Below are 15,759 nucleotides of genomic sequence, written 5' to 3' on the forward strand. Positions count from 1 at the left end.
AGTTAATGAACATGAATTCATATATTAACGATAGACAAATTTGAGATTCTCCTTTACTTCACATTGAGTTAAGATTGTCGGTTTGATTGAAAATTTATTTGGGTGATTTTGGTTTAAACCAAATTGATACATTAGTTTGTTTGACAAACTGTAGATTGAAATCGATTCTCATCTAAATCTAGTTGTGCAAGTTTCACCCATCCAATCGACATTTCAAATGCTACTTATGATACACATACTTGAATTAACAAAAAAAAATTTGCCACAACAGCCTTTAGTTTATACACATGAATTCATATATTAATGGTAAACAAATTTGAGATTCTCCTTTACTTCACATTGAGATTAAGATTTGTCGGTTTGATTGAAAAATTACTTGGGTGATTTGGTTTAAACCAAATTGATACATTATTGTGGTCATTATAGTTTGTTTGACAAACTGTAGATTGAAATCGATTCTCATCTAAATCTAATTGTGCAAGTTTCATATATCCAATCTACATTTCAAATGCTACTTATGATACACATACTTAAATTAACAAAAAAAAATAATAATAATTGCCACAACAGCCTTTAGTTTATAAACATGAATTCAGACGCTCAAGATTTCATAAAAAACAATGCAAAACAGTCCCTAGAAATATATTTGACATTTAGAAATCACACTATGAATGATAGAGTAGACAAATTTAATATTTTATCTAATAATATATTTGATATTTAGCTGATTATCAATAATATGTATTGATTAGTGTTGAATTAAATGTATTGATTATTTTGAATTATGTTATTTTTAATTTATCTTACACAATATAGAAAGTTCAAAGTTCTATAATTTTTAATGAGCAATAGTTAATATATTGGTTTGAAAAAAAAAATTAAATTTGAAGTATCTACTAAAAATAAAATAAAAACTATTATACTATTTAAAACACAATCTAAACTATTAAAACTGATGTACATATAGTACTTAACCCAAACTTTTCCACAATATTTACCATCTCATGCCACTGCAATTAAAACAAATAATTAATAATTAATGATTAATGGTTATTGAACATTTATTATAACTGATTTTTAAAAGATTTCCATATATATGATCTATCAATCAAATCTTAGGGATTTGTTGTAATAAAACGTGATCTACTCCTAAAATAACGTTTTTAATTTTTTTTTCTTATAATCAAGTATAATTAATTTGAAATACAAATCGATTATATCATATAATTTAAAATAAATTAAAAAGCTTTATAGTTTGAATATTAGTTGGACGACGATGACACTATCGAACATGTATTTTATAATATTACACACCTCTTATCAAATAAATCATATGGTTTAAGAATGGTTCTGTTTTTTGGGCTCACTTTTTTCTTATCTACTTGATGCAACACACACTCAACAAAAAAAAATATCTAACTGATGCAACTCACATTCAATAAAAAAATATATCTAACTGGTGTATAATATATATACAATTTTAAGTTGATACAGTCTCTTTTAAAACAAATTATATTTACACTTTATATTAATACACAGTTAGATTTTTTAATAAAAAAAATATTAATATATAACTGATGCAACACACATCCAATAAAAAAAATATATATCACAATGCAATTAAAAAATATGGTCTGAATAATAAACAAACACCAGAACGGACGCACGGAGTCACGGTCTGACTGTTTGACGGGCTGGTTCGGTACAGTTTTCAAAACAATGCAACTATGTAATATGAATATATTATTTAATATATATATAAAGTATAAATTTTATATAAAAATATATAACCGCGCGGGCGCGCGGATCAAAAGCTAGTAATCATTAAAATAGAAACACGAATCAAGTTTTATGTAAGAAAATATCTATATATAATAGCAAACCTATTTTTGTTAACCAATGACATCATTGTTTTTTATAGGAAAAAAAAAATAAGCATCCAAATCCAAAGGTGGAGCTTGTTCGGAGTAGGTAATCTAATGGCCTTTATTTTGTTTAAGATGAGAGTCTGACGTCATCGATTCAATCGGCGTCTTCAGACCTTATCGATTCAATCGCCGTCTTTAATTCACAAGTCATAGCTCCTCAAAGCCTCGCTTACACAAATTGGATAACCGTTATCATCTCCTTCAAAAGTCGTCTCTTTTCACAAACTTATTAATAGAATTAATGGTACATGTTTTCAGTCTGTTGTAGTAGTTCATTCATCAGATGCTCTCATTCGCTCCTTCTCCCTCTCCAGATTTTACTTCTCTCAGCTTCTGTCAACATCCAAATCCGGTCATATGTTTTTACGTTCATCTTCTCCAATCTATCTTTCCACCCAGAATCTCAGAATTGCTTCCGACATAAGCCGTGCGTTTATAAATGTTGCTACCAAAAGCAGCGATTGGGAATTACATATATCACCACGGCAAGTACAGAAAAATCAAGTCAACACAGATTTGCTTATTCAGTCCGGCAAGTCAAAGCCAACAAGTAACTCCGCTTAATGTCTCTCTCATAATCTTTTAGCTAACTGTTTTTAGTTTCATATCTATAAGTTTGCTTCTCTTTTCACCGTTTCGTATTTGAATGTCTCCGTGATCCATTCTCTTTTTGAATGGTTAGTAATGTGGAGAGGAGATGGGGTGAATTGCATCTTATTTTTTGGACGACCAATCCGCTTGTGACTTTCCTTTTCTCTCTTCTCTTTTGCATTGCAGTCTACTCAGTTTTCATTGTTTCATATTTAGTTTCCTAATTCTGTTTCTTTAGTAATTGATTCGTGATGTTCACCAGAAGAACTCATATGCATGTGCATGCGTTTAAGTGGGGAAGTTTGTACTTGAAGAAGAAGTGTAAAGATCGTCAAGTTTCGATCAGATTTCAATATTTGTAATGCTAAAAATTATTGCATTACAATAAATACGAATCTATTCGTAATGTTATATCTTTCCCTCTGTCCCTCTGTAAACTAAGACCACTAAGACCACTAATGTAAACATATGAAGAAACCAACGATGTATGCTTTTTTGTTTTGTTTTGGACAGCACCAACGATGTGTTCATTAAGATGTTCATAATGTTACTTTTAGATCAGCCATGCATAAAACTTGTCATGAAAGCTCAAATATGATGCAGAGAGTGGCAGGCAATGTGAACATTCTGGCTAAGAGGAAGGTTTAAGTATCCCTTAATGCATACACTATTTTCTCCAGTATCCAGGCTGGGATCCCTGATGAGAAAAAGAAAATTTAGGGGAATATCGTATAACAAACCTTGAAAATGTCACTTAATGATACTTTAAACTTTGAAGTTTTTTCGGTAACATTTTTAACTTTCGAAGTGATAATTGTATCACAAAAAACCTCCAAAATCAAAAAGTGACATATTGAACAGGTAAAATAAAAGAAAATTAAATCAAAATTCAGACAATTAAATCAAAATTTATAAAATTAAATAAAATTCAAAAAATTAAATAAAAATTTATAAAATTAAATAAAATTAACAAAATGAATTAGACAATTAAAAATTAAAAATATTTTTCAAAAAATAAAATATATTTTCAAAAAATTTCAAGATTATTCTTTAAAAAATAATATTAAATAAAATTCACAAAATATTATAAAATTAAAAATTAAAATAGTGTTCTAGATAAAATTTTAAAAATATATTTCATAAACTTACAGGATTATTTTTTTTGAAAAAAAAAAACTAAAATATCATCAGTGACAATAATAGTTTCAAACATATAAGTGATTACGATGATAGTTTCTCATATAACCATTAATAATGGGGACGATGCTTTTGACATATTTCCAACGATAGTTCCTGGATCATCTTTGAAAATGACTGTAGATATGTCAATAACGAAATTTTGACAACCGTCATTGTCAATGATGATATGCATAGTGCATGTATTACACTATTTTTAAACTATAAAAATGTCAAGTTGATGGTTGTCAAAACATTATTATTTGTGAAATTTATGAATTTTTATTTAATTTTATGTATTTATATTTGATTATTCTCTTCTGAATAAGTTAAACTAATTATAACTGTTATATATATATATATATATATATTTATTTAAATACGAATATATAAATATGTTTTACACTTTTAGTTAAATTAATTATAACCATTGTATAAATACTATTTTAAAAACTATTTTTAAAAACTTATTTTTATTTTACAATGGAAAGACATGACTCTTTATATACTAATTAATAAAAAACTTTTCAAACAAATAAATTTACAAATACACTTTTTAGAAATAGACTATTGGAATATTTGACAATTTTTGAAAACTATTTTTTTTATGATGTAAAGACACAATTCTTAAACTAAAGCTTTTTAGAATTACATGTTAGAAAACACAACTTCTCAACTTTTTAAAGACACAACTCTTAAACTAAAACTTTATAGAGTTACATATATAAAACACCTCTCAACTTTATTGAGATTCACAACCTTTCAACATTAAAAAATTGTTAATATTAGTAGATAGACACCATTAAACCCTTTTATTCGCTGAAGGATTGCATATTTTCACAAACTAAACCATTAAAACTCTTTCATTAAATCTTTTCATAATTGAAAATTTGCATATTTTCAGAAGATTAACCATTGAACCCTTTTGTAATAGATATACTTAAGAGTTGTATCTTTTCATTATGAAAGACAAATTATTATAAGAAAGTTTTTAAATATCTCAATAAGTGTCTCTATGTAATTACATATCTTTTCATTATGTGCCTTTTTGTAATGATGTGCCTATTCAAAATATATCATAAATGTACTATTCATAGAATTCTTTAAAGAAACTATAAATAGGCTATGTCTATAAGTTTTTTTCATTGTTACTTTCATAAAGTTATTAAAATTGTGAAGAAAAAGAATTGTGTACAGTTATCTTTTTACAAATTTTTAGAAGATATTAAAATGAAAAATTATCAACAACAGATTATAGAAAGAGGGGTTCATTCGTGTTTGGGTAGCAAAAGATCCTTATTAGTCATAATTTTCTTCTACAAAATGAAAAGGTGAGTTTTTCTTTTCTACAAAACTGTATTCCTGATATGTCTACTCCATGAACACATGATTCCATGAATACATGATTCTTATCTTATATTCATACATTTAGATAATATTTAAAAATATTTATCATGGAGTCCTAAACTTGTCAAGGTTACAAGCTCTAAACAAAAAGAAGCTGAAAAATATAATGCACACTGAAAGAATCAAACCAAACATCTTTTGAAATTATAAATGTAAAATTAATCACTAGACTATACATACACATTTGTGTAAATTGTGCCATTGTGGCCTCTTAATTACTTATTCTATATATGTTTTTAATATCAGTAAAACTTACCAGACTTGTATCTGTGCAGTTCCTTTACTGGCAAGGAAGCAAGGTCTCATCATGACTGTCACCTGTGACCCGAGGAATCTTAAACACATGTTAAAGACCCGGTTCGATTTTTTATTTTGAACAGCAGACCCGGTTCGATTTTATTTTTTTTGAACAGCAGACCCGGTTCGATAATTACCTAAAAGTCCCACCAGGCAACCCGTCTTCCATCGGTCATGTTATTTTCTACTCGGACGGTGACACTAGGCTCCTTCAACGTAAGAGAGATAATTCACATGCATCAAGGTATCTAATCAGTATATATACCAAACCGCTCGGTTTAATACTAATTTCACGAAGCCATCATGTGCTAATATTGAACAAATCAATTTCTCATACGATTAAAAAAAATATTATCAAAAACCTTTCTCCTAGGGTTGTGTCCGTTCAACCGGGTGCATCTTTCTAATCTTTAAATCAAAAGTTACACCTTTTAGCACTCATGAGTTTTCAAATATCTTTGTATGCTTTTTGAAAAAAATATGTTATTTGTATGTTGTGAATTGTTGCGAATGTTTTTTGACCAAAAAAACTGTTGTGAATGTCTATGTTGTTTATATTTGATAGTATATCTTACCTCTCTGAGTCTCTATGCACAACTGCTTTTTAATTAAAGGTTATCTCTTTTTATATCAGTGTCCATTCAGTTTTGTTTATTTTATGTGATTTTTATGATAATTTCATTTTATACACGTTTTATATTTAAAACTAAGTATAAAAAATTTCTTTTATGATAAATATAGGATATATGTTTTTGGCAAATCACGGTGACTTGATTCCAAAATCATAAATAGCCTAGAAAATCAAAAGATACATTGTTAAAAATTTACCAAAGATTTTTAGATAAAGACATAACCTGGAAAAAATGTTCGTTGGTTTGAAGAAATGGTCACATTGTCTAATTATGTGTCTGTTCATCCTAAAAATTGCGTAAATTTTTAAAAATTATATATTGTCTTAGGAAATTGTATTTTCATTTATTTAAAATTTATTTAAAACTATTTAGTAGTTCAGTTTTTAGGTAATTTAATTGTTTTAATATAAATAATTGTATGTGTTTCTTCATCCTAAAAATTGCGTAAATTTTCAAAAATAATTATTCCAATTATTTTAATATATTAATAATTGTATTTTTTTAGGTGTCACATTTTTTTTTCATGGTCGGTCAAATTTAAACCTTCACTTAAAGACAAAACATCTAATGCAAATAAATTTTATCCTATTGTGTTTACTTGTTAGCAATTGGTAATCTAAGTATAAAAGAGAGTGATTCATCTTTAAACACCAATGAAAACATTTAGATGGTTTCTGATATCGATCATTATGTATCATTTAAAAAAAGCTATGATAAATAAGTGATTTTTTTGGTAGAATTACTAATAATAAAGTTACTAAAAATAGTGGCATGTTTTTTTTCATTTTCGAAACTACATTTTTGATGAATGCTGTTATTTAATTATTATTTTTATTTATTTACTTTTAAAGAATCTAAATAAATGTTTACGGGTATGTCATTTTATCCAAAAAGATTTCAACACTAATCTATAAAAGTGTCTTTTCATTATTTGTTCATTCTTTATACTTTTTAAATAACAAATTCTATAGAAATACTCACATTACTTAAACCAACCACTTTGTCTATTAAAATATGATTTATGCTATCTTACTAACATAACTATACATTTTGGATTTTTTTTTTGGCATCTACATTTTGGAATATAATATATCATTTTAATTAATAAGAATTTGTTCCTAACTATAGCTGTGTGTCAGTGACTAGGAATAGTTTATTCATAACCTTGTCATTAATCAAAATCTACAATTTATTCAGTTTTTTTGTGCATATATACTGGTTTATATTTCTATGAATAACCATGATAAAAATTAGTTAAAATGATCTATCTGTTTTATAATAATCTGTGAAAATCACTTTTTCAGAAAAACGTACAGTTACAATCTATGTTATTCATATATTTTTTTTAAATCTACTGTCTAGCAATCCATTAGTTATGAAATTTTCTTGTGTAAGTTTATATATTTAATTTAATCACTGATGAAACTATTAGATAAAGGGAATGACTTGTAGTTTAGACAATCCATTTTATCAAAGGGAAAATTAGTATGTTTTTCTCGAAAATTAAAGTAAAAATATTTTATAGAAAATCTCATTTATAAAATATAGAATGTTTATTTTTATAACAATTTATTTTGTTACTCATAATTTTAAAAAAATCATTTCTCATGCACACAATTTATTTAATATTCATACATTATATAAGTATTCAGTTAGACGCATAATTATTTATTTTTGAAATAATTATAATATTACACATCAGTTTAACTTTTTAACAGTTATTACAAAGTTAAATAAAATAAATTTTAATAAAAATAAAAAAAATTCACTATTCCCGAGCGTTTACGCACGGGGTTATTTCCTAGTATTATTAATACTAAAATAGATTACCAATACATACTAAATTTGTGAAATTAAAACATCAATTCAAATAAAATCGGTATAACCCAAGAACCTATGGAAAGGGATAAGCACAGCCCAAATATGTTGTCTGGGCCCGTGGTAGCAAAGTTAATTGGGCTGGGCCCGTTGCGGTAATGTAGGGTTTTGTTAAACTTAGTATAAAGTTTGTTTAAGATTTCTGACCGCCGAGTCGTCTCTTTCTTTCTTTCGATCACCCTTAACGCCTCGCCGTCGTCTGTCGTGTGAGTCTGCCTCTTTCTTTCTCTCTGATTGATTGTTATTATAGATCTGCAAGATCTTAGAGTTTCTTATGTTTAAAATCTACTGTATGCAGGCAAGAGAAAATGGGATTTCTTGGTATGGTTGGATACGCAACCCGTTTTGTTGCAGGAGCAAGCTGTGGATGGGTCCTTGGAATCTGTACGCTCAAATATCAGTTCTTAGGGAATGAAGAGGAAACGTTGAAGCCAAAAGAAGATGTGGTGAATAATTAGCGTATGGTCTAAGATTATTAGGGTTGCTATTATGTATGTTTCTTCTGACTATGCTTTGGTATTATGTTATCCTTTTTGCTAATAAAAAAAGAAGGTGCATCAGTTGTAATGACGATAAATGATATGAAATTAGCTGTTTCGACGCATTAGATATCTCAAAGTTGATCACTTTTTGATTCGCTAGTTTTGGTACAACATCTGCAGTTTTGGTATTGGTTTAAGCTTTTACCTGATTTTTCAAACAACTTATGAGTTTTAATAAAACGCTCTCATTAAACGATCCAAGTTCTGCAAGCAATTGACCATTTCTTCTTTGGAGAATGAAACGTTAATGGCTGCTGCTTAAAAGGATCTGATCTTCTTTGAGCCCTTCTCTATAAGCTACGTCTAACTTTTTTTTTTTATTATAACTGAAGTTACTGATGGTCTACTAGGTCTGGTTAAAGGAATCTTCATTTTTAGTAATCCTGTCACAAAAATATTTCAAATCAATATTACTACATAAACTCGTAATTGACAAGACTAACAACAAATCCAACTGATACATACTTTACCAACTTGTTTCTTTGGAAATTTATCATCTCCATCAACTCTTGTCTTCTTCCACAAATTCTCAAATCTGTGAAAAATAATAAAAAAATATATGATCCACTTGACGCCACGGAAGCTGAAAAATAATTTAGTAGACTTGAGGAGACTTTTCAATCTTTCCGGGGTAAGTAAGACGTCATTTTCTCCTGCAAAAGAAAAACGAAAGAAAACTAGTAAAGAGGAAAGAGATGAGATACTTACTCATGCATGCTATGAATGGCCAACACAGAAAATGGGGGGAAATAGATAGATTACTGAGACATATATTATACAATGATAATGGTCTCTACAATGCTTACACATTCTCAAAAAAAAAAAGTGCAAATACAATTTCACAGCTGACCAGTGGTCAGTGACCACTACTAACCAATTAATCTTTTAGTCTAATTTATTAGCCTTTAACAGAGATCATGAACCAGTAACACCTTTGCTTGCTTGCTTCCTGTTGATCAGATATCATGGCTTGATTAAGACTCGAGACTACGGAAATTTAAGGCTTGTCTTCATCTGACTGAGGACATGAAGGCCCTGGGATCGACTATCCACAAAGAATTCCTCTACAGAATACAGTTGGAAAGCGAAGAAAGACTGGTCAGTGACTATATAATGATCACAGAACATGAAGCTGTAACAAATCATTAATAAGCAATCCAAGTTTGGAACTTTTCACCACTCTTACAAGGATGATGATCCTTAAGAAGAAGGAAAGAAGCAGTGATGTGTTTACCTATGTCATCTTGTTCCGGAGAATCAAGTAAAATCTCTGAATCAGATGGAAGAAATGGGGAACCAGGATAGTTTCCTTAGGCTCCTAGATCTGTAAAATTGCAAGATCTCCATTGATCAGACAGTAAACATCAATGCTGTGCAAACATTCTATATAGAAAGAACATATACCTCCAAGATTTGACAAATCAGCAGTGAGATCAGAGAGGCCAAAGGTCCAAGGAATCTAATCAAATGGCTTCAGATTGTCTCTGGAATCTCCAGCTCCTCCATCTGGTTCAATCTGTAACCCCACTGAAGTACCCACATCAGATGTGAAACCAGAATCAAGAGCTGAAGTGTCCATTCCCATGCCTGACATGTCTGAAGCAGCAAAAGGGAAGTGTCCACTTGACGCCACGGAAGCTGGACTCACTGGCATCTCCGACACTCATGACATACCATTGTTTGGTGGAATCATTGGAGTTGGATCAGCCGCAGTTGTATCTATCACCATACTACACAACAAGCACCAGAAACACAACAATAAGGAATTAGAAAAAAGACTTACTGCGACTAAGTTAATGTGTAATTGGAAACTTTGTTCTTACTCATTCCCTGAGTTCATCCTCATTGGTTGGAAGTTCCCAGGTGCAGGGACTCCATTAACCACGTGGCAGCTTGACATTCTCATTGCATCAATATGAGGATGGCCTGGAGCATGCATTTGAGGATATTTGTTGTAGTACTCGATATCCCATTGGCATGTTGTTAACTGCGCTACAACCTTCTAGTGTTAAATAACAAGTAATAAAGATGCTTTTCATATCCCAAGATGTTTGTGAGTGATATAAGGAGATAGACTTACCAGGTGCCATGGGATGAATCCCGTTCTGCATTGGCACCAACGGAACTTTTGGATGTACAGGATACTTCATGAGGTGATGGTGCTCAAGCAAATGATTGAATACAATTATCTGCTTCTTCAGTTTCAGTCTGATGTAGTATGCTTTTGATTTTTGTTTTGTTTTGTTTGTGTGAGTTTTAGTCAGATTAGTACGGTGCAAATGCAAGGAATAACATATGTTATTGATTCACTTATTGAACAAATAGTAGTGATTGCATAATATGTATAGTCGCATTGTATTTTTCATTTCCAGAGGTTTTATAAAGTATGCTTTGATCTTTCTCTTGTGAGGGTCTTTCCTCTTAACATATCTTCTTCCGGCGACTCCATGATTACACACTAATAAAATCGATATATCTGCGGTGGATGTGTACACACATTTACTTTTGTTACATATCTGAAGGGGTTCCAAGTACACTTGTATGTGTTTATTAGTATTACTTTTACTGGAATAAAGGCACCTCTCACATGTGTCACAAAAGATTGATCACATCTTCTTAAAAGAATTGGGGAAACATTAAATATTAATCAAAGAAGTAAGCACACGATTTCTAACTGGGAAATCTGGTATTCTTACACTGCAACGTCTCTTATCTATTCTATTAATTCTGAAACATGATCAATTGATATAAGTTGTATTTCAAAAAAAAAAAAAAGACCAATTGATATAAGTTTGGTCTAATAATTATTTTCTAACTGAATCAAAATATAATGCCGTTCTAAACAATTTGTGTTAAGAATTATTTTGTAACCACCATTTAACAGTTTTCTTTAATTCCTATGTTCTAGGATCTATAACTACAACATTTATGAAAGTGTGCAAATAAATTGTTGATATATGCCGATTAAAATATGTATAAATAACTACATCAATTTTTTTTTTTGAAAACATATACACATTCTTTTACGGACTGTATTTTATTAATCAGAAAATAATACATTACTTATACATTACATTAGTTAATCCAACAAATTAATATCCACATTTATTCTTTTTTTTTTATTAAATTTTATATTAATTAATCAAAGAATGAATAGACATTTACAACGAATTGAAAAGTAACACAAAAACTGGAAACTACTTCAATAAAATGTGAATAAAAAGTGTGGTCCTATTCTCAAACTCATCATCCTGTGTAGACCTCGAACCAACGTCGGAGAAGCCCTGCCAACTTATGACTGCCCGTGTACTTCAAAGATAGAATTCTATGACGTATGAACCTATCAATTCGTCTAGCCAGTGTTCCCCCATCCACCCGAACTCCTTGATGACGCCTAGAGTTTCTCTCCCTCCAAACAAAATATATGGCAGTTTGGAAGACAAGTTTCAGCAAGATACCATCCAACTTATCCCGTCGCGATCGCAGAAGAGCTGTAACCGTGGTAGACCAAGCCGGAGAGACTGAGTTTCCCAACAGTTGAGACGTGAGCTTTAACCAGAGAGTGTAGGTAAAAGGACACGCAAAGAAGAGATGATCTCGATCCTCATTTGGCTCCCCACAGAACATACAGCCTTGGGTGATTCCCCACTGCCTCATGCGGACTCCAGTAGACAATCTGTCTCTAAATGCCAACCAAACAATAAAGGACTGTCGCGGTACCCCTTGGGTGAACCAACCAAGGGAGCGCCAAGGGACTTCCGGCTTCCTAACCCTGATCTGATCCCATGTTTTCTGGGTGGAGAAATGGTTTTTAAAATCGTCATCGCCATGTCTCCAAAGTACAAAATCCCTCCCCGCATCTATTGCTGGTGCTGTTGCACCCTCAATCGCATCATAGACCTCTCCAAACACTCTTCTGCCCCTTCTTCTCATGCGCCAAACCCCATCCGTAAAAACCTCAGAAAGCATTGCCTGCCGAGGTATTCCTAAGTATGTAGGTCCTAGGTCCCCTGTCTTATCAATAAGCATCCAGTGCCTAGCCAGTTATCATACCAGAAAGAAATTGACTCTCCATTCCGAACATCAAAACACAAGAATTCAGAAACCATGTCTCGCAGATTAAGTAGTTTTCTCCACAGCCAAGAACCTTTACTAGTGTCCTTTACTTCCCAAAAAGATTTCCCTTTCAGAAGCTCACTATGCACCCAAGCCACCCAGAGAGAGCCAGATAAGGTAAACAGCTTCCAAACCAGGCCCATCGCAAAGACAGTAGAATTTTCTCTAATTTTGCGGATGCCTAATCCTCCTTCAGACGTAGGTAAGCAAAGATCACTCCAGGCTACTTTAGCTTTGTGATGTGTATTTGGCGAACCGACCACAGAAAGGCACTACACAAGCTCTCTATTTCATCTAGGCAAGCCATTGTGATGCAGATAAATATTTGGAATATTTCCATATATCTTATTATTGATTTATTAATTATTTTTGATAATTATCATTATTGTTTTAGGGTTTTTATGGTTTTCTTATATATAGCCGTCTAGGCTTAAGTTTGTATTCAGTTTTTGATGATTTAATAAAAGGAGTTTTCCAGAAGAGGTTTTGATAAACCACTAAGAAGAGTATTCTCAAACCCTAAAGAGGTTTTTATAAACCACTGTGAAGAGTATTCACAAACCCTAAGAGCTTTTAATTAAGCACTGTGAAGAGTATTCACAAACCCTAGATTTGTGTATTCTTGGAATAAACGGATCTAGTTCTATCCCTAGAAGCTTCCGCTACATCAGTTGGTATCAGAGCCAAACGGTTCTATTATCTTGATCGCAGATGCATCTACAACCACAAATAGTTGAGATCTTGGAAGAGGTTAAACAAGAAATCAGCAAGATTAAACAAGATCTCTGCAAGGAGTTGAAGAAGATCGAACAAGATTTCTGTAAGGCATTAAATAAGTTCGATGAGGCATTAAAGAAAAGAGAAGCAGCACGAGCTCAAGATGTGCAATTGAATGATGATGAAGACGAGGAGAGCTTTATCGAAGAAGATGTCTGTGTTGTCCGTGCAAAATTCGGGCGAGACGAGTTCTGTGCAAAATTCGGACAGGACGAGATCCGTGCGAAATTCGGACAAGACGAGTGCTATGAAGATTTTGTGAAATTTTTTGATAATCTGATGCGTGCAAATCTTGTGCAAAAACGGATTTATGAAAATTTAAGTTGCAAACAGATCCGTGCAAGAATCGTGCAAAACAAGCTATTGAAGATTCGAGGAAGAGTTTTTCTTGGAAAACGTTCTGGATTCGAAGACTATGATCAAGATTCGAGGACGAATCTTCTCCAACCCGGAGAGAATGATGCAGATAAATATTTGGAATATTTCCATATATCTTATTATTGATTTATTAATTATTTTTGATAATTATCATTATTGTTTTAGGGGTTTTATGGTTTTCTTATATATAGCCGTCTAGGCTTAAGATTGTATTCAGTTTATGATGATTTAATAAAAAGAGTTTTCCAGAAGAGGTTTTGATAAACCACTGAGAAGAGTATTCTCAAACCCTAAAGAGGTTTTTATAAACCACTGTGAAGAGTATTCACAACCCCTAAGAGCTTTTAATTAAGCACTGTGAAGAGTATTCACAAACCCTAGATTCGTGTATTCTTGGAGTAACGGATTTAGTTCTATCCCTAGAAGCTTCCGCTACATCACATTGGCAGGATAAAAGCTGTACACCAAAAATTTATCACACTGGTGATAACAGTTTTTATAAGCTGAAGTCGACCCGCGAAGGAGAGCGAGCGATGAGACCATGCAAGAAGTCTATTGCGAATCTGGTCTATTAGTGGCTCATAGTCCACTCTGGTCCAGGCTTTAGTTGTCAGTGGAAGCCCCAGATAACGAAACGGCAGCGACCCCACAGATAGCCCCCTCATTTCTGCATTTTGATGCAGGCCAATCCTGTTTTGTCCTGCCGAATAAATGGACGACTTCGCAGCATTTATATGTAACCCCGAGAGACTGGCAAAATGATCCATCACACTTAGGACTCCGTCAAGTGAAGTGACACTCCCATCAGTAAACACCAAAATGTCATCAGCAAAACTTAAGTGTGTGAGACGCACTCTGTTACACATCGCATGATATCCAAACCTCCCCTCCTCTGCCGCCTTATTCAGAAGTTTCGACAGTACATTGTTTAAGATCACATAGATATAAGGAGACAGAGAGCACCCCCGCCTAATGCCTCTAGCGCTGGTGAAGAAACCTTCGAGCTCACCATTTACTGCCACTGAGAATGAGGCAGTAGATATACAAAGATGGATCCAGTGAATAAACAACTCTGGCAGCCCCATGGCCTGTAATACCGATATGATGAACCCCCACTTTACAGTGTCGAAAGCCTTAGAGATATCAAATTTAATTATAGACCTATCCGTGGATGAATCCAGATGATAGCCCTTAACAATCTCATTTGCAAGACATACATTCTCCATCAGCAGACGCCCCTTGATGAAAGCACACTGATTCGGTTCAATAGCCTCTGGGAGTATCTTCTTCAGCCTGTTAGACAGCAGCTTAGACAATACTTTGTATACCAGGTTACAACAAGCAATTGGTCTAAAGTCTTTCATAGTCTGTGCAGGAGTCTTCTTAGGAATCAAGGCTAGAATGGTAGAGTTCACTCCCCTTGGCAAGAAACCATAGTGGAAAAAAGATTGGACTGCCGTGACAAAATCCCTTCCCAATATAGACCATGTTGCTACAAAAAACTCCTTTGTAAAGCCATATGGCCCTGGTACCTTCCCGTTTGGAAGAGACCTCAGTGTTTCAAAGATATCACCTGCCGAGAAAGGAGCTACCAGCATAGTAGCATCAGTCGCAGAGCATCTGTAATGAAGCAGATCCTGCAAATCACCCGAGTCAACTGAGTCTATACTGTCCGGTTGTGACTGCATAAATCTCTGAAAATAATCAACAGCTATTATGACTACTAATATCCACATTTATTCTTACTAGCTATTATGACTACTAATATTTAAAATCTAAGTTTATGCTTTATATTTACTAACCCTGCCCTATTAATAAAATAGATAAGCTATTAATATAATATTATTTACCATTAAAAAATGGGCTTCTTTCAAAAACAACCTACAAATTCAATTCAACCCTAAAACCAACCTCTTTTTTTTGTCATTACTATTCACCTTCGAAAATTCCAATATCTCCCTATATTTTTGAATTATTTACAAAATTGCCATTATTAATTTATTTTTTATTTATTTCGAAAATGCTAAAAACCTTACT

The 15,759-nt window shown here is 32.2% G+C and overlaps 1 protein-coding gene, 1 long non-coding RNA gene and 1 pseudogene across 2 annotated transcripts; 1 reads left to right on the forward strand and 2 right to left on the reverse strand.

Annotated features, from left to right (window-relative positions):
* The first annotated feature begins 7,963 nt into the window (after window positions 1-7,963).
* On the forward strand, window positions 7,964-8,513 carry LOC108835180 (uncharacterized). The gene is made up of 2 exons (XR_001946916.2): window positions 7,964-8,115; window positions 8,208-8,513. It is a non-coding gene; the product is annotated as an uncharacterized LOC108835180 (long non-coding RNA).
* A 780-nt stretch (window positions 8,514-9,293) lies between these two features.
* Window positions 9,294-10,601, reverse strand: LOC108835179 (uncharacterized; annotated as a pseudogene).
* Window positions 10,602-11,697: 1,096 nt separating this feature from the next.
* LOC130511263 (uncharacterized) lies at window positions 11,698-12,480 on the reverse strand. Its single transcript, XM_057008176.1, has one exon. The coding sequence runs from the start codon at window positions 12,478-12,480 to the stop codon at window positions 11,698-11,700; it is 783 nt and encodes a 260-aa protein (XP_056864156.1).
* Between the last annotated feature and the right edge of the window lie 3,279 nt (window positions 12,481-15,759).

This window comes from Raphanus sativus, chromosome 4 (assembly GCF_000801105.2).
Source record: "Raphanus sativus cultivar WK10039 chromosome 4, ASM80110v3, whole genome shotgun sequence".
In the NCBI taxonomy this organism is placed as follows: Eukaryota; Viridiplantae; Streptophyta; class Magnoliopsida; order Brassicales; family Brassicaceae; genus Raphanus; species Raphanus sativus.